The 19,254-nt window shown below is 35.3% G+C and overlaps 1 protein-coding gene across 1 annotated transcript in view; it reads left to right on the forward strand.

The window, feature by feature from the left end:
* The window catches only part of MDFIC (MyoD family inhibitor domain containing), a 124,336-nt gene extending 116,756 nt beyond the window's left edge, over positions 1-7,580 (forward strand). The window contains exon 6 of the mRNA XM_011937419.1: positions 4,569-7,580. Coding sequence (XP_011792809.1) covers positions 4,569-4,816 — 248 coding nt within the window. The 3' untranslated portion in view covers positions 4,817-7,580. The remainder of the gene's footprint in view (positions 1-4,568) is intronic.
* The last annotated feature ends 11,674 nt before the right edge of the window (positions 7,581-19,254 follow it).

Genomic DNA, 19,254 nt, shown 5'->3' on the forward strand with positions numbered 1-19,254 from the left:
AGAGCATGGTCTCAGGAGGTTAACTGTCTGGGTCCTGATCCTGTTTCTGCTACTCACTCCCTCTATGACCTTGGGAAAATTTCCTAAATTTTCTGCGAATCAGTCTCTGCCTTGGTAAAATAGGCATAATACTGGTATGACTTCTTAGGAGTATTATTAGAATAAAATTAATCAATATTTATAAAGACCTTAAAAGAGAGTTAAGTACAAAGTAAGTTTCCATTTTTTTTAAAAAAAAAATGAAAAATTGATGAAAAGATCTCTACTTTTAAGATGTTTCTCAATTTTGAAAACAGCAAGTAAATACTTTTCCTGCATTAAAGCTAGAGCTCCCATTCTAGTAAAGTAACCACTTACACCAATCAGTTATAGAAAACAGGTTTTGTTGAAGAAAAGAAGTTAGCAAAGGAGTGTTTGATCTATTTAGACCTAAGAACTTAAAAAAAAATTCTTTGTCTACTAAAAATAAAATGGTATTTTAACAGGCAAATTAATTTGTAAATCTTGTTTACTAAAGTAGGAGTTATAAGAGATTCATTTCTTGGCTTAAGGCTTTTAAAATCTTCATGACATGTGTCATTATAGTCTAAGATCTGGAAGAAATATTAATTCTCAAATGAATTTATCCTATGGGAGGCAACTAGTGGTTTAGTTTGGAATGTCACTCCCATCTGTCTTCATCCTCAAGGCTATTGATCTCACATCAATCACATCCAATCTCTCTCTCCTAATTGCTTATTGGTTTCTTCCCCTTTTCTGTCATCGGCATGGCTGAGTTCCTTGTTTTGAATCAGACACTGAAACTTTTTGGTTTCATTCTGCTATCAAATCTTACTAACACTTCTCCGTCTTTTTGCTGATCAATTATCAGATTTTTCTCTCTGCCACTTAACTTCCTCAGCCATGTAATCCCATATCCAGTGTTATCAAACAAGATTTAATTTGGCTTTCCCTTCCTCGCCTTAAACTCTCCGAGTTCAAAGGTTAACTTATCTCCCTTTTGTTAGTTTATTGTAATTAAGTCACATTCTGATAGAAGACAACCATATTTAACAAAGGATCAGTATGTTGAATATCTGAAAAACCTTTACAAATTAGTAAGAAAAAGGAGGCAACCCAATATAAAAGTTAGGAAAAAACATGAACATGCTGAACACCCACTTCAAAGAAGAGAAAACATGAATGGCCAATGAACATGAAAAAATGTCCAAACCTGTTAGGAAACAAGGAAAGGCAAAATAAAACCACCATGAGATACCATTTCACACACAACTTGCACATGTTAAATTGTGATGGTTTCAAAGATTGGTGAGAATGCGTAGAATGAGCACTCTCATATTTAGTTTGTGGGACTAAATTTTGGAGCAACAATCTTGGGAACAAATTTGGCATTATCTAATAAGATTAAAGATGAGCAGGCCTGTGACCCAACCATCCTATTGCTGGCTACTCAGCATGTATGTTAGGAGACCTGGATAAGATTGTTTCAAACAGCAATGTTAAGAACAGCCATGTTAGGAACAGCAACAACACTGGTGATGACCACAATATCCATAAATAGTAGAATGAGGCTGGGCACAATGGCTCACGCCTGTAATCCCAACACTTTGGGAGGCCAAGGCGGGTGGATCACCTGAGGTCAGGAGTCTGAGACCAGCCTCTCCAACATGGTAAAACCCTGTCTGTACTAAAAATACAAAAAATTAACCAGGCATAGTGGCGGGCACCTGTAGTCCCAGCTACTGGGGAGACTGAGGCAGGAAAATTGCTTGAATCCAGGAGGCAGAGGTTGCAATGAGCCAAGATTGTGCCACTGTACTCCAGCCTGGGTGACAGAGTGAGACTTTGTCTCAAAAAAGAAAAATAAAAAATAATAGAATGGATAAATCAATCATTGGATATTAATTCAATGGAATACTATGCACCTGGAAAATGAGTGAACTACAGCTACATGAATCAACATAGATAAATCTCAAATGCAGGATGTTGAGCAGAGGATGCTACTCACAGCAATTTGTAAAGTATACTTTCCATTCTGGTATATTTTTTAGGGGTGTGTACACATGTACTGCTGTGAAAAATACAATAAAGAGCAAAGGAAAGATCATATAATATTTAATATTTAAGATAGTGGTTACTTCTATGGAGAGGAAAATAGATTCAGGAAGGGACCAAAGGAGGCTTCAAAAATATTGTAACTATCTATTTCTAAGACTGGACGAGACATTCTTTCCCCTTTAAAATGGATAGACCCATTATATGTAGTTCCATGTCTGATAAATTTTATGACTGGTATATAAATAATTTACATAATCAGTAACCACTCTTAGGCTTTTAAAAACATTTTGTTAAAGGTTCTTCAATGTCAAGTGGGTTTTTGTTGAGTCCCTCTCTCAATCTTGATATTTAAGCATTGCATGGTGGAATAGAAAGTTAAGATCTCAGTGAGGTATTATTGGAAATAGATAATATGGATATTCACTTGAAGGTACGTTGAATAAAACTGACTTGATGCCAGTTAAACAATATCTTCTAAGTAATAATGAAACTAGCTGTTTATAACATTTCAAATATTTTATAAATCATGACGATAATGTAATTCTGGAAAAACTCAACTGAATAGAGTCATATAAGACAGATGCTGAGATGAAAGTATGGAAACAGAGTTGATAAAGGGAAACCACGGACACTGTCTAGAAATCCAGAACGTTGTAAGGTCATGGGCCTTTATTCATGTAGGTTGATTTTAGAGTTCCCCTGAAATGATTTGTTACTACCAGAAATCAATATTAGGGGAAGATGGAGAGACTTGAAAACTCTCACAACTCTTGTTTTTGTTTTTCCAATTGCTGCATGGACCATCATATGTAAAAGTGGGCTTGGCACTAAAAAAAAAAAGGAAACGACAGTGTGTCCTTTTAGCCTTTAATTCTGCAAACACAACTCTGGAAATTCCCTTTTGAGTTCTCTCTGACCCTTCCTCCTTTACACCATCTGGCAGGTGGAGTGTATGACTTTGTGTTTCCACATTTTCTCCTTTCATCCTCTGAATTCTCTACAAAGTTAGAATCTGCAGAGAAACAGAGGGGTGTTCAAAGAGTTAGAGAGTTTATGACGGGATGCTTAGGTATAGGCCTGTAGAGTTAAGAGACTGCCGTAGGTACGCTGGTGTTTGTTTTTCCTTACCTGAAGCATCTGTAGCCAAGGAATCTGTAGTAGAGGAATTCTGTCAATTGACATCTACATGCGGTTATATGGCGTTCTATAGAGAAGTGCATGATTTTGTATTACAGCATGGCTGCCATGCAACAAGCTGGTTTTTCTTTCCTTCATCTTTGGTTTTCACAGTTTGCTGACACTCCATCAAAGGCACTTAATTTTAATGCCAAATACAGAAACACAAAGGACATGTGACAATGGGAAGAGGGTGGGGTGGTTGTGCCTTATTGCTATTGTTGGAAGTGGAATCTTCTTATTAAAACTTATATTATACAAAATACAAAAACAAAAAACAAGGAACCCACACAAAATAACCCAGAATTAATTCTGGTAAAAATTCACAACTATTTCTGATATGAGGCAATTGTCTTATAACATTGGTTTTAAATGATGTTATTACATGTGTTAAAGTTATCTAGAAATAGAAATTTCCTTCCATTGCTCCTTTCACTTGCCCCAGAATTATAAAGAAATGGACATTAGAACATTAGAATCTAAATTTATTAAATTATAATCTCTTTGATTTCTCAACTTTATCAGTTTATTAAGTTTAGTGAACACTGTTGTTTAGAGAGGCATTATTAGAGATGTGTCAGGAGATAACAGAGATGTTAAAGTTCTTTGCCACCAAAGGAAGTGGGAAAGCAATGTTACTGTGTCATTATTCACATTAGCTAAGGTATAAATTCCTTTGTTAGAAGTAGGCAGAAGGACGCTTCTAGAAACAATAGTTGGACCCAACCAGAGAGTCTCACTGTTTTTATTTAATATTTGTGAAATAAAAGGCCTAAAACCGTGAAATTGAATCATTTGTATTGGAAAGTGAAGTCTTAATGGATTCTGGTTTAACTATTGAATTAAATTTTCAATAATACATCAAATATTTCATATTTAAATTTGTTCTTTTTCAATTTTAGAGCAGGCGGGGTGGAGCAATTGAAGGAAATTTCTATTTCTGAAGGACTTTAATAACTAAAATGCAATTGTTTTAGCCCAGTGTTATAAAGAGCAATAGCATATAGAAAGGTGGATAAGAAGCATAGAGAAGTGGTATCTAGGACCAAGGGCCATTGCACAGTTTGTGAGAGTAATAATCTAACACATGTGAACACATGTGCGTACACACAATACTTTTTTTTTTTTTTCGAACTAAGTATCTTCTTCTAAAGATCACTCATCTAGAGTTTAACTTAAGCTCCTTTTTGAGCTTCCAGCTCACAAAGCAAACTTCCTTTGGGTTGTGGATGACTTAACTATTTTGCTCAATTCTTACTGATTCTATTGATAACCATGTATTTTGTGTTCCTCCTTTTTCTCACTACATGGTCTCCTTACCACTGAAAATGAAGATTGTTGTGTCCACTGTATCCTGGCTTGCTTGTTCTGCGAATTCCTGACCCTTTGCAATATTGTCCTGGGACAAGCGTCTTGTGGCATCTGCACCTCAGAAGCCTGCTGCTGTTGCTGTGGAGACGAGATGGGGGATGACTGTAACTGCCCTTGTGATATGGACTGTGGCATCATGGATGCCTGTTGTGAATCATCAGACTGCTTGGAAATCTGTATGGAATGCTGTGGAATTTGTTTTCCTTCATAAATATTTATCTTTTGTTTGTGTTAAAACTGGAGAGTGTTTAAAAATTTACTTTTGGGGGGAAGAAAAGCACATTGTAAGATTCTCATGAAACAACATGGAATTTGCACTGTTAACTCATTATTGTAGGTAATCTCTGAAAGCCTTTTTACTTTAACTAAATCTACATGGTTTAATATGTGAAATTTTAACTAACTAGTTTTATAAACTTCTTAATATGTTACAATAACTTTGGGACATTTTGACACCCCCTCCCCAAATGTTAAATGTGTTCTCCTTTTTACTGATATTTCTGTTTCTTCTAACCATTCTCAGGAGCCCTTTGCTCCAAATATATTATTTTTCAGTGGGTATTTAAACCTGGCAGTTTATTTTGATATGTACCTATTGGTGATTAAAAGAAAGCAGTCTTGGCCAGGCACAGTGCCTCATGCCTGTAATCCTGGCACTTTGGGAGGCCGAGGTGGACAGATTGCCTGAGCTCAGAGTTCGAGACTAGCGAGGACAACATGGCGAAACCCCGTCTCTACTAAAATACAAAAAATTAGCCGGGTGTGGTGGCGGGTGCCTGTAGTCCCAGCTACTTGGGAGGCTGAGGCAGGAGAATTGCTTGAACCAAGAGTTGAAGGTTGCAGTGAGCTGAGATTGTGCCACTGTACTCCAGCCTGGGTGACAAAGCGAGACTCCATCTCTAAATAAATAAATAAATATGTAAATAAATAAACCAATCTTTATTTTAAAAGAAACTTTAGGAAACAACCCACATAGTAGTTGGGAACCAGTGCTGATCTCTCTCCCTTACCTTCTCCGCTTGTTTAACAGATGCTGAATGCCTACTGTGTAGACTTTCTTCCTCAGACTGTGGGAATAGATACAATTCCACTCCTGTCCACAGGAACATGAGATTTAACAGACTAAGGAGGTCTGTAAAGAATGAACCATACCACAAGGCATACTGAAGTGAGAATTATAAGAGACATAAACTCAAAAGGCTGTTGGAATACGCAGAAAATTGCTACCAGAATATTCAGGAAGGCTTCAGGGAGAATGTGGCATTTGAAGACTCTCTTAGAATGAGTGATTCATCTGGCATTTAAATGAATTATTTAGATTTTGACAAAGTTTTAGGTGGACACCCTAAATCGTGTGTGCCCTTAACCAGTTAAAAGAACAGTGCCTTCAGCATCCTTTGTTATTAGTTGCAGTAATACAGCTTTTTAAAAAAGCTATAAAGTTTAAATTAACTAAAAATATGCATTGTCTTACACGTAATTTAAATGTTATCATACTTTTTTGATGAAAACATAATGCCTTAGTAAAATAGCTCTATTTAATAAAGAAGATGGAGTACTCTGACACTTTTCATTTAAATTGGGAAATTTTTAATATTAAAATCCCAGTGTTCTGAGTTATTCATAGGCTTTCTTTTATTTGAGAGCTTTAGGTCTTTTTGGGATGAGAGCATTTTAGTTGTTTACTTTGGTTTGTTTCTTAAGCATTGCTATTTTTTGTAAACACAGATAAATGGAAACCATTCTTTTCAAAGCAGAAGAAATCTAGACATCCACTACTGTGACCAAATTTCTGTATTACAATTTTATGTTAAATTAAACTAATATGGCAGGTTATAATGATCCTTAAGTGTAAAGAAATCAGTCAATTACAAGACTAATTATATAGTTATTGAGACGTAGAGACTGTGTGGCTTACATGAAAGGGAGAGTAAATTTTCATACCATGCACTCTCCTACTCAGTTTGATCTCTCTAAAATTGTAGTTTGGTTTGATTTAATATACTTCTTTGTAGAAATTTTGAAAGTATGCTTTGGGATTAATAATTATTTTTAATTTTTCTGGCTGAATATCACATTGATAGTAACAACTGAAGCATAATTTTAGGAAGCCTTTCGCAAACCTAGCCTTTTAAGAGAGGTTTTTAACCTGAAACATGAGAATATCACCTGTGGTTTTTCCTTTGAGATGAAACCTAGTTTCTAGTTATATCATTACTTAAAGGGCTTAAAAAAGAAAAAACTTCGCAAACTTTTGAATCTTTCTTTTATTGCTACTTATACGTACATACACACATACAAAACCTTTAAATTTGGGGATCTGAAGACAGTAAATAACTGTCTTCATTTTTCTCCTCTAAAGAACTTAATTCATTTGTTACATAAAATATAAGGAAATCTTTGTACTATTTTACAGTAACCAAACTCTAAATATTTACATATACCCAAAATTAACTTATGCTCATATATTAGGATATGAGAATATCATCTGTTTATGGACACATGAAACCTCCTAATGATCTGGAATTGTTAGAATATTTGGCTTTTTATATGCAGTTTTTCAACCAAGTGATTAGTCTAATATTTAAACATATACTGCCACAATTTGTGATGAAAATATTAACACATTTGAAATAGTGTTTCTCCATAACAGAGAATGTTAATGGATACCAGAATTTTATTTTTGTATTTATGTTCATAGTATGTTTCCTCTTGTCTACTCCAGACAGTCATTCCATAAAGTATCTTGTATAATTAAAAGGAATAAGAAAAAGGAAAAGTAGGCAAATGTGAAAATAGTTTCAATATATCTGATGATTTCTTAATGTAAAATGTTTTGTTGAACTGTATGGCTATCATGACTAAGTGCTAGAATTTATAGTTATAGGCAGTATCCTTTTAAATGTGGAAAGGCTTTTAAAATGTTTTAAAGCTGGACTTGTATTATCCTGAATACACTATTTTGAAAATTTTTTTAAATGAGTTCTTTATTTTGCTTTACCATATGTTTGTATCTAATTGACATATTGACTAATATTTGAAAGAATTCAACCATAAGTTAAAACCTGTAGGTTGTCTTTATCCTGTTTCATCCCTGTCTGAAGATTTCCGAGTCTTCTTATGTAAATCACATGACTCATGTCCATAAATGAACTATGAAAAATATCGATCAGTTTATGGTATAAATGATCGTTGATATGTGATTTCAAAACATAGTGTTCTTTTAAAAATTTATAATATGTCAAAATACAAGTTTTTTTACATCGTTTTAGTAAATTAATTTCATTTATTTACTTTGGAACTATATTTCTACTTAGAAAAACTAAGGTAATTTTACAATATATGCCGAGATTGAAAACCAACGTAAAAATGCTCGAACATCTGTGAAATTGAGTCTTAGATTTAATGAATTTCACTCAAAAATAAATCATCAGAAGAATTTCCATGTAGGGCATATAGTGGCACAATTTTTGTAAATGCTTTGCAGTTAGCATCTAACTAAAACAATACAGTATGACTTTATTTAGGAGAAGACTTTTTATTTAGAAAGTTATTTTTTCATTTTTACAGTGTATCAACTGTATCCATTTTCCTCACCTGGATAGTCAATGTTATCTGAGCAGTTCAAGGAGTAACCAAGGCAACCTTATGTAATAACTTTCCATTCTTTATCCATGCAAACTCTATCAGTGCCCTCGATTCTAATGTTATAAGAGTCAAACATCACTGCCTAACATAAATAAGACTTGAGCCCAGAGACTCTATATCTTGCCTTTTTGAATGCTACTGAAATGTTTAGATTTACCTAACTGCCTAATTAACCAGGTTATTTATTCATGAGATTATTTTTCAAATTATTCAAGACTTTTATTCCCCTTCCAATTACTTGTGATTTGTGGGCCTGTAGGATTGTTGCATCTAATCTGACTGGTGACAGAAAATTTCATCAAATGCCATAATATCCAGTTTGTTTTCTTTTACACTAATACAGCAGAACATATCATTTTTGTTTTAAACAATGGGTAATATATTAATAGGGTTTGTTCCACACTATTTATAGTTTTTATAATCAAGCATTGGGTATTAAAACAGAATCCTTTCAACCCTTCATCTCCAATATGCCTATACAATAAACTGCAATGAGTGTTTTCTTTGTGCTTGGATTGGTACTAGGCACCTCAAGAAAGTCACATAACCCTTAAGAAGTTTCAACCCAGGGAAGAAGTTTGGCATCTCCCGTGAGAAAACAGTTTCAACAGTGAACCTGCCAGTATTTGCTTCCTTATTTAAGATTGCTTTTAGAGTTCGCTTAAAATGGAAGAAGTTGTGGAGAGGGGATGCTATTGTAATGCAGCCCTAACATGGAGGATGGGTGTTAGAAAACTATCATTGATGACTAAATCTTCTACATACTTTGCAAAATTCTCGGTGGACCATGGCTGCTCCTTTTAAAGCACTATAACTCAAAATATCATATTTATGACCAAATTTTCATGATGACAATAGACAATCTGAAAATGAAATAAAACCACAGCCGAGCCCCACCTGGAAAGCAGTGTCTCTATGCAAAGAGAATCTGCACCACCCATTCTTCACCAAACTGTCATAATAGCATGACACTTTGCACTAGAGCCTCAACTCTAACTCTTAAGCAGCCAGATGTCAAGTTAAGTAGCTTCCTGCCTTCTGACTGAACTGTGGCTAGTAGTTCTACTTCCATTGTTTGTCTATTTATGCACTCAATTCCTTACCACATCCCATTTAGTGCTCACTGAAAAGGAAGCATTAATTTAGCTGTGAGGTGACCGTGAAGAAATCATTTCAGATAACCATCCTTTGACACATTACCAACATGGGGTATAGATATGTGTGTTAAAGACAAAGTGTAGCTCTGCAATTAGGTGTTCACTTCCAGGCAGGTCTTTGTGTGAGGTTTAGTTGAGAATGTAATTACTAGGAAAATGGTGAAAAGCAAATTCAAACAAATTCTAAGTTTAGCTTGAAAAATGGAAAAGGTTCTTAAGTTCTGTCTGATGCATAAAGGGGTAGAAGCAAAGGAATTATGCTCCAAAGCCAAGAAAGAGGGTGTACAAAAGCAGCTGATCCACTTGACATAGTTCATAGCCTTTTGCAAAGGAATAAAAGCCTGTTGAGCAGGGAACCAAAAGATCTCATTATAGGATGAAGCCAAGCCATATTAAAGCTTGTGCACTAGTAACTATGTCTAAAAACAGCCTGCTGTTTTATATTGAACCAATACATTTCTTAACTTGGTAGGTTGCAGTGTAAAGATGTACAGAGCCTGTCTGCTGGATGCTATGCCAATTACAGATGTGGCAGAGTGGTGTCAAACACCTACAAACAGATCGCAAGCAATCTTAGAGTGAAACAAAAGAAGTTTTAGAATGTCACCTCAAAACCTAGTTCATCGTGTGTGTTTGACTTTTAGAGTCTTGAAATCACCTTTATTATATAATTTCATGTGGACGTCATATGATCCCTCAATCAGAATGCACAATTCTTTCAAGGACATGAATAGTGCCTGAGAGATAAGGAGAATATCTTTTAAAAGTAACATCTTTAGATGACAAGGTGTCTCTGATCAGCTCTGCAGAAACTGTGTTTTATTGGTGCTGAGGTGAAGGAGGAGTAAAATACCCATGAATACGTATTATATTAGATTTTGTTAGATCATCAAAAAGAATAACTGGGCATATTTACACAATTACATTTTAGTAAACTGTTACGCCAGCTTAACTATAATACATATTCTGGTAAAAGTACATTAAATCGCAATCCAAAAGCAATTTAGCTGCTGAGGACATTATTTTTTTATCTAATTATTCACAAATTAATGAATAAAATTAAATTCCAATCACTGAAGAAAATGAAGCAATGGTGAGAATCAGAAGTACAGATTAGTTAAAGCAAAGATATGCAGTGCATAACAGAATTAAAGCATTTCTTTTATTCAAACTCAGTGCTTAAAAAAGAACAAATCCATCATCTTGAAATTTGACTTGTAGCTTGACATTAAAAATAATATGAGTAGAATTTTCAGTGGGGTAAGCACAAAACTAGTTCAAGTTGTGTCACTCTCAATTACTGTACTCAGGTGGTGTACCCATTAAAATTCCCACTTGTGGGTTCTGCTCGCTATGCAAATGGGGTCATTACCTGGAGAATTTAATTGGTTATGACACTGGGAGTAGGACTTTTCCTTTCAAAATAAACCTACTTACACACATTTTCACTAAAAATTTGATTGTTATATTTAGTTTGGATTGTTTTGCTCTATAAATATTTACAACAATTAGACTGCCCTTGCTTACTTATTTTTTACAAATAATTAAAAATGGGTTCAAATTAATATGATATGATTTATTTGTCTGTAAGGCTAGTTAAAATGAATCTTTTGTAAGTCATGTTGCTTATCAAAACATTATTTTAAAAAGCCTTTGTATCTTCCCAACCGTCCATCAGATGTGGGTACATTTCCAGCAATGTTTTCCATCATTTAATAGTAACATTTTCTCTTTTATGGTAGTTCTAAATATTTAATTTGAAAGATTTCTTCTATTTTTCTCCTTTTTTGTCACTTTAAAAAATATGCAGCTAACGAGTTAACCTACCCTTAGATTATATATATAATATATAATACATAATATTGCTGAGGAGCCATGTCTATAACATTTTCAAATGTTTTTTTTTTAACATTCACTGCTTTATATTTACTGATAGCACCGAATGAGGGCATTATTTTGTCAGAGTCAGTACTAGGGACGCTTCCACTGTGAGCTATGAAACTACTAAATTTAAAGTGAACAAACACCAAAGTGGTGTGAAAAGCACAGGGCTCCATACAAATTTAATTTATTGTGGCGACTTCAACTACAGAACGCTAAGTTTATTAGCCACCTAACAAAAATATTAATAATGGCCTGAATTTACAAAGAACACTGAAATTAAAGTGTGGTTTAGTGGATATGATATTCAGCTGAACATCCAAGAATTGAGGTCCTAGACACTGACTCTAAGAGCAGTTCCCAGAGTGAACTTGAAGTAGGAAGAGTTCCTGTAACTGTTAACGGGATAATATCAGGGAAGCACTAACAGTTCCTTGAAAGAGAGGGGTTACACAGTCTAAATTTTTATTACTATATCAAGCTGTACAACAAGCCAAGGTTTTATCACTAGTTTATATGGACCTAAAGGGAATATTTTTCCTTTAATGTAAAAAGGAAATCAGAGAAAAATAATTCCAAGGATATAGAAAAGGAAATACTATAAATTTATAACTGAACCATTGGGCAGGATTTTTAACATCTGTAACTGTGGGGAATTTCCCACAGAATATCAAATATGGATCCAAGTCTCTGACATTCATTTTTCTATGATATTTCTAATTGTGCCTGGAGGATAAGAAAGAGTTGGCGCATCCAATAAATATAATCATTTACATGCACGGAGCTCCCTTTGAAGTTAATAGGACCTATGGAAAGGAGAGTTATGCACCACGTAAACGAAGTTCAACGTGAACCTAGTTCTTTCTTTTTAACATGCAGTGGTATTGCCAATGCATTTGGATTTTCTTGCTGCTTATCTTTCCTTTGTGTGTGATGTTTAAGTTGGAGTTGAGTGAAGTGCTCCATGTGTAGAGGAAAGATAGCCCAAAAAAGAGGATGTGGTGATTGGCAGCTTACACTCAGGGACAGCTTTAGGAGATAGCAAAAGTGATAGGGCTGACATTTGTAGAACTTGTTTAACTTTTCAGAAGAAAATCGTATCTGTTTTCTCATTTGATCTTCACAAAACTATGATTCTTTTAGGATAGACGTTATAATTTCCATTTCACAGATGAAAAAACTGGGACAGATTGCTTAAGTTTACTTTTTAAAGTAACATTGTCAGTTACTGATAGACCTAGGAAACCTAATTTCTATTTCTGGATCTTTCCATTAGACGGGTATATTTCTTATGTAATTTTACATATTACCAAATATAATAAATAGATTCAATCAAAACAGCTTTGCTTGAAGCTGGGATGGAAACACGCGGAACTGAGGTCTTACCTGGCTTGTTTCTTGTCTCCCATCTTTCCTACCGTGAGTGGGTATCGTGACTTGGGCTCTAAGGGCGAATACAATTCATAGCTACTGTACTACTTATCTTTCATGGCATGCATTGACCCAAAAGTCAATGAACTCACAATGCGTTACTGTTCTGTGCCTACTTATCAATTATGTCCATTGTTTTGAGGTGGATGAAGACTCAAGAGTTAGATGTTCTTCATAATATTAAGTGTCAGTCATTTTCCATTTACCACCCTCAGATCAGTTTTTACTTTCTGCCCGATTTTGTGCCAGGATATCTTGCTTTCTGGTTTCCAGTTGGCTTTGACTGATGGTAGGCACTGGTGGGAAATCAAAAAATGAGAGAGAAGTCAAAGTATTAATTCCCACCCCACCCTTACCCCTGTTCCTTCCAGACAGTGATTTGATAGTAACTCCCTTTGTCCACATTAGGGGTTCCTGTGCAACGGCCCCTCTCCCATAGCTACAGTGCTCTCCTGGTACCTCTGCAGGCTCGGAGAAGTAGAGGTTTCCCAATGCTGTTAGTTCCTGGAACTTCAAACTCCTTTGTTGGTCTTCTTACAACTGATTGTTTCTCTGCTAACAGTCCCTTTTATTAATCTCCCTTCAATTTAAACCCTGTGAGGGAGCCATCTGTTTCCTGCCAGTACTCTGAATAATGAGGTAGTGAGAAAAAGTGAGCTTGTTTGTGTGCAGACGCACATGTCTGAGTTCAATCTTGTTATCATGTATTTCTAAGATTTAAGAAAATACAAATCCTGGGGTATCTTGGATGTTTTTGTCTATTTAACATTGACAGTTACTCAAATATAATAATACAATAATACAAGAACTACACTAGATACTCCAGAAACTTACTCAACATTTTTGGTTCAATGCCTACATATCCTCCCTGTTAACTTTTGACACTGTAACAATCTGGGGATGGGGGACGGGGAAAGAAAGAGGGTATCAATACCATGAATGATACAAAGCTTATGGTTGAATTACAAGGCTTTAGGATCCCCAAATGATGAAATTTTCCTTTATTCCCCACAACCTAAAATGGCTCAGTATCATTATCAGCATAAACATACCCATAGGAGAAATCTTAGCTTACAGATTACAGATCCACCCAGAAATGCCATATTTAGGGATTCTATATAAATGTACCCAATGGATACAAGTTAATATGGCATCTATATGCCTTTGGCACCAAACATTTCTAAACTAAGGTAGGTCTGTTATCAGATCTTAAACACCTGGTTCAATCCTAAATTAGAAAACTCACTACTTTCTTTTTTTTCTTTTTTCTTTTTCTTTTTTTTTTTTGCAATGGAGTCTTGCTTTGTCACCAGACTGGAGTGCAGTGGTGCAATCTCTGCTCACTGCAGTCTCCACCTCCCGGGTTCAAGCGATTCTCCTGCCTCAGCCTCCTGGGTAGCTGGAATTACAGGTGTGTGCCACCACATCTGGCTATTGTTTGTACTTTTAGTAGAGACAGGGTTTCAGTGTGTTGACCATACTTGTCTCGAACTCCTGACCTCAAGTGATCCACCCACCTCGACTTCCCAAAGTGCTGGGATTACAGGCATGAGCCACTGTGCCTGGCCTAAAGAGAGAGAATGCATGTTAATTCGATAGCATTAAATGGTTGGAATAGAAACAAGTGTAATTGCAATGAGAGTTGAGAAGTGAGAGTGACTAAGTCTCCCTAGGAGAATCAGTAAATTTTCTCAGAAGAGGAAGCATTCATACTTGGATTTGGAGAAGTTTTCATCCATGCATTATTTATCCATACATTGTGCATTTACAGTTATGTTGCAGCAGGATGGAGAGTAGGGAGCGATAGGAAGAAGCAGAACTGAGTCCAGCGAGGTAGCACCTTAAATGTCTTGCTGAAGGCTCCCAATTTTGTCTTGTAGGTGATACGAAGCTTTCTGAAGATTTGAATCAAGGAAATGGTGAGAGCAAATTTATATTTTGATCACATTTTTATGAGGGAAGCAGTATGGATGATGAACTCGGGGAGATGAAGAATGAACTTGGATAGGCAGTTGAAAGGGTTTCCATTCATTTACAAACACAAAAGATGGTGAGGACCTGAACTACTAACCCATTGGCTGTGAGGATGGATGGGTGAGATGGAACTGAAGTAATACCTTTCTGGAAGGATATTGAAAGACTATCCCTAGGTGAATAAACATATTAAACGTGCCCAGTGTTTGCATACAAACTGACTATATGAATGTTAAATAAAAGTCAAGTTCATAGAAGTTATAAAGTACATTCATAACTTCAGGTCACAAATGTTATATTTTCAGGTCACAAATGTTATATTTTCCTTAAGCAACGCAATGGATTTGAAAGTGATTTGTAGGCAGTTTCACAAACATTAGGAACTTTCATCATAATTCCTATTAGGGTTTACATAATGACAATGGTAATATATGTGGTGCTCAGGTGGGTGAACTAGTAAGATAAGTGCCAGAGTAAAATCTTCCAGTTACCTAGTATGCAAATGTTGTATATTAGCCAGAGGGTGTGGTAGGCAGAAGTGGAAGAAACACAAGAAGCCAAGGAGAGATGGACAAGGCATATCCAGAGTACCTGGTATATAAGAGACGTACAATTATATATTTGTTGTTTTTTAAGTGAATGAATGGGTAAATATATATGCATATTATAGTATGAATAACCTAAATGATGTGAACAATTGGATATGTAGTCCTAAGATGCATACTGCATGACAATTGCAAGCATAATAATTGAAAGAGAAAAATTTTCCACCAACCTATATGCACACACTGACTTGACCATTTTTAACTAAATCAACTGGTTGCTAACTGATTTTTAACTTGCTTAATGAAGTTCAGTTCCCATCATAAGTCTTAGGTATTGTATGATCCAAATCTCTTTGGTTGGCCTCTAGCAGCCCTGCAATTAGCGAGTAAATCCAAAATTATATTTTTGCCAGCCTTTGTCTTTTTACACAACCTGATTCAAATTCTCAGTTGGGCACGTTCTAAATTTTGTTAGTCTGGGAGGGTGTTTACTGGCCCCAAGAGATTGCCTAATTTGTCATAATTTATGTGCATCACACGTTTTGTTTTCTTGGTCCGAATAAAATAATCCAAACTTGCTTTAACAATTTTATTTTCACAATAAATTACAAAAGGGTCATGGAATGAAAATTTGTGGGTTTTTTTTTCAAAAATAATTATGCTAAAATGTAAATATTTAAATTTGCATTGGAAATACAAGTGAAATTTCAAGGTCTTTAAAATACAGGTGCTTACAAAAAAAAAAAAAGAGAGAAGAGGCGCCACCAGGGCAAAAGCAAGCCACGTGGATTATTTTTGTCTCTAGTGGTAGAGGATGATACTTAAAGGAAATCACAAAGCAGCTTCCCAGGCAGATGTTCAATTTGCATCTGGCAATTAGATCATCAAATAAGAATAAAGAGCTTTTATCTGTTCTTGCAAATATTTATTTTGAAGTAATTGTTGAAAGCATGGGAGACAAGGCAATGGGAATCCTAACCATAATATAAAATCTTAAATTTACCAGAATCTTGAAAGGTTTTATATTCTGATTCCATCAGTGTTTTTGTGTTGAATGAATGCCATAGACTAAAAGGAATAATGGGTTGAGGCTTTCCATGTGTATTGGAGTCAAAAGGTTGCCATTTATTTGAATTACATTTTCTCTCAAGCAAATATTTTTAGGCCCTTAGTCCTAAAATATGATGAATTGTACTATATACATAGATAATGCAGATATTTAGGCAGAGGTTATCACAAAATCTATCTATTTTTAAAATATTTCAATACTTAGTGCTAGCATTTTAATTATTTCTTCTTCAAAGAAGAGCATCCATCTCTGACAAATAACCATTTCCATGGGGACCAAAGTTAATATTTAATAAGAGAAAACATTTCACTTTTCCACTCTCTTAAATTTCAACAAATATACAATTTTGAAAAGTATCAAAATGCCAGAATATCTTTGTGATAAAAAAGTTATATCCTTTCTATATTCATTTAAAAATTAACATTATTTATAAGTTGGCAGACTGTCTTCAAGAAGTTTTTTTCCAAATGAGAAAATGTGGCGTGAAAACGTATTGCATAATTACATTCTAGGTTTGCATTAATAAAGTATTATACTTGCAAGTTTTACAAGCAGAAGTAACACTGTGGTTGTCATATATTACAGTACACACAATTTGATTGTTATGGAGTAGACATCTGCCAGAAACATTTCAGTTTAGCATGATGAATTTACCTTAGCCCTGTCAAGAATCACATTACAAAGCCAAAGTATTGCTTTGAATATATGTTGAAAAACAGAAAAAAATTTGTTGAGGTAGGGTTTCAAATCCCCTCAGAATCATGTCATTACTGGTACTGTGGCTAGGCACATGTGAGCTCCAGTTACTCTGTGGGGGATTTACCAACAGTGAATGTCACTCGTTTAATCAGGACAGCTAAAGAAAAGATATTGTTGACTGTGGGTGATGCAAGGAGTTTATCAGCATCACAGCAAGGATTCTAGCATACTCAATTTACATAAAAGTATAAGGATATTTAAAACATAATCCCTTTCCAAGTCACTTAAACATATTCACATGGGAAGTTGCTTTTCTGTAGCCCATTTTTCTGCTAATGGTATACTTCTCTGAAAGAATTAGTTTCATAACTAATAAAGGATATATTTACCTCAAAATACCAAATTACAATATTTTTTTTTTGTTCAAATAGTGGAAGGTACACTTTCCATGTGTGTGAAGTACAAGATTATTACAAGGGATACAGCAGGAGAGGCAAACAACAGGCAGACTGGTCCAAACTCAAACAGGAACTAGTGACACATTCATTTCCAGGGTCTCTGGGAGCCTTGCTAGATCAGAGTCTCCTCTACAGCACACTATGGCAATGCCAGATGAAATTTTACTCTAATTTCTTGAAAGACCTGTGAATTCTATCAAGAATTTGCTGCACACTTTGGAAAGATTTTACGGTATAGACATGACCACGTGATAGACTTCTTATATCCATAGCAACTTTTAAAGTCTAAGATGCAGAATAAAGGCTACTGCCTTAATAACACCAAACGGCCACATCCACATAGGCAAGATTGTGAGCAAGGTTCACAGTTTAACTACCATAAAATTTAGCTGCCACTTTCATTTGAGAAATGTGGTAGATAAAAGCAGTTTCAATATTGCACCATTGCATTAATGTAGATGTCGCACAGATATATTAAATTCTTTCCTCTCAACACCATGCTCTAAGAAAGTAGTAAAAGTATTATGTTTGCATGATACTGATTTGACATGTAGTCTGAGAAATATATGAAATGTATTTTTAAAGGACTTGGCTTATGAAAAGTCATATCTGAGGGAGTGTGGAATCAATTCTCAGGGATAGTTTATGGTCCAGGAACTCTTACAAGGTAATGGGAGAAACTGGTGTATATATACGTATGTAGAAAAACTCTAGTAAAAGAAAAATTAATATCCTATATTGAACCTCATCAAAGGAGAATAATAAAAATTCATACAATCACTTTTTATGTTTATATATACAAGATGTCAACAATATTCTCTTGGTCTAAAAAATTAGGTTTATGCCATTTTCAAGTTTGCCTTTTGTATCTTCTGGTTGCTTCCAACTCAGCTAGAAGTACAGATTTTTATTATATTCTGGTGAGCTAAGTATAAAGAGATTCCAGAAAATAATCAACTTTTAATGGTGTACTGATACAAAGACATACACACACACATAATTAGGATACAGGAGATCTATCTATCTATCTATCTATCTATCATCTATCTATCATCTATCTATCTATCTATCTCACCTCCTTGTATGATGTAATCACCTATGTCCTGGAAGAGCATTCTGAATATCTGATACGGAGGAAGTTCGCTGACACTACTGTAGCAAAATCTGAATATAATATAGGCATGAGGAATAAAGTTGTCTCCTCCCAACAGGGGGAACCCATGGAAAAATAGCCCAGATTAACAGAAAACATGGACAGGTAGAGAACAGATAAATACAATTATAACATACTAAGAAAATATTAACAGAGACGATTGACAGTGTTTAAGCCAAAGGATTTGTAGAACATCGAATTGTGACACAATAGACTATCACATCACTGCAGAACAACAGAAAAGGATCACTGAACTCTTAGGGAAATATTACTTTTTTTTTCTTTTTTTTTTTTTGAGACGGAGTCTCGCTCTGTTGCCCAGGCTGGAGTGCAGTGGCCGGATCTCAGCTCACTGCAAGCTCCGCCTCCCGGGTTTACGCCATTCTCCTGCCTCCCGAGTAGCTGGGACTACAGGCGCCCGCCACCTCACCCGGCTAGTTTTTTTTTTATATTTTTTTAGTAGAGACGGGGTTTCACCATGTTTGCCAGGATGGTCTCGATCTTATGACCTCGTGATCCGCCCGTCTCGGCCTCCCAAAGTGCTGGGATTACAGGCTTGAGCCACCGCGCCCGGCGGGAAAATATTACTTTTATTGGAACTCTGGAAAATCCTTTTACATATGAATTCAGAATG

Source organism: Colobus angolensis, unplaced genomic scaffold (assembly GCF_000951035.1).
Source record: "Colobus angolensis palliatus isolate OR3802 unplaced genomic scaffold, Cang.pa_1.0 Scaffold163, whole genome shotgun sequence".
In the NCBI taxonomy this organism is placed as follows: Eukaryota; Metazoa; Chordata; class Mammalia; order Primates; family Cercopithecidae; genus Colobus; species Colobus angolensis.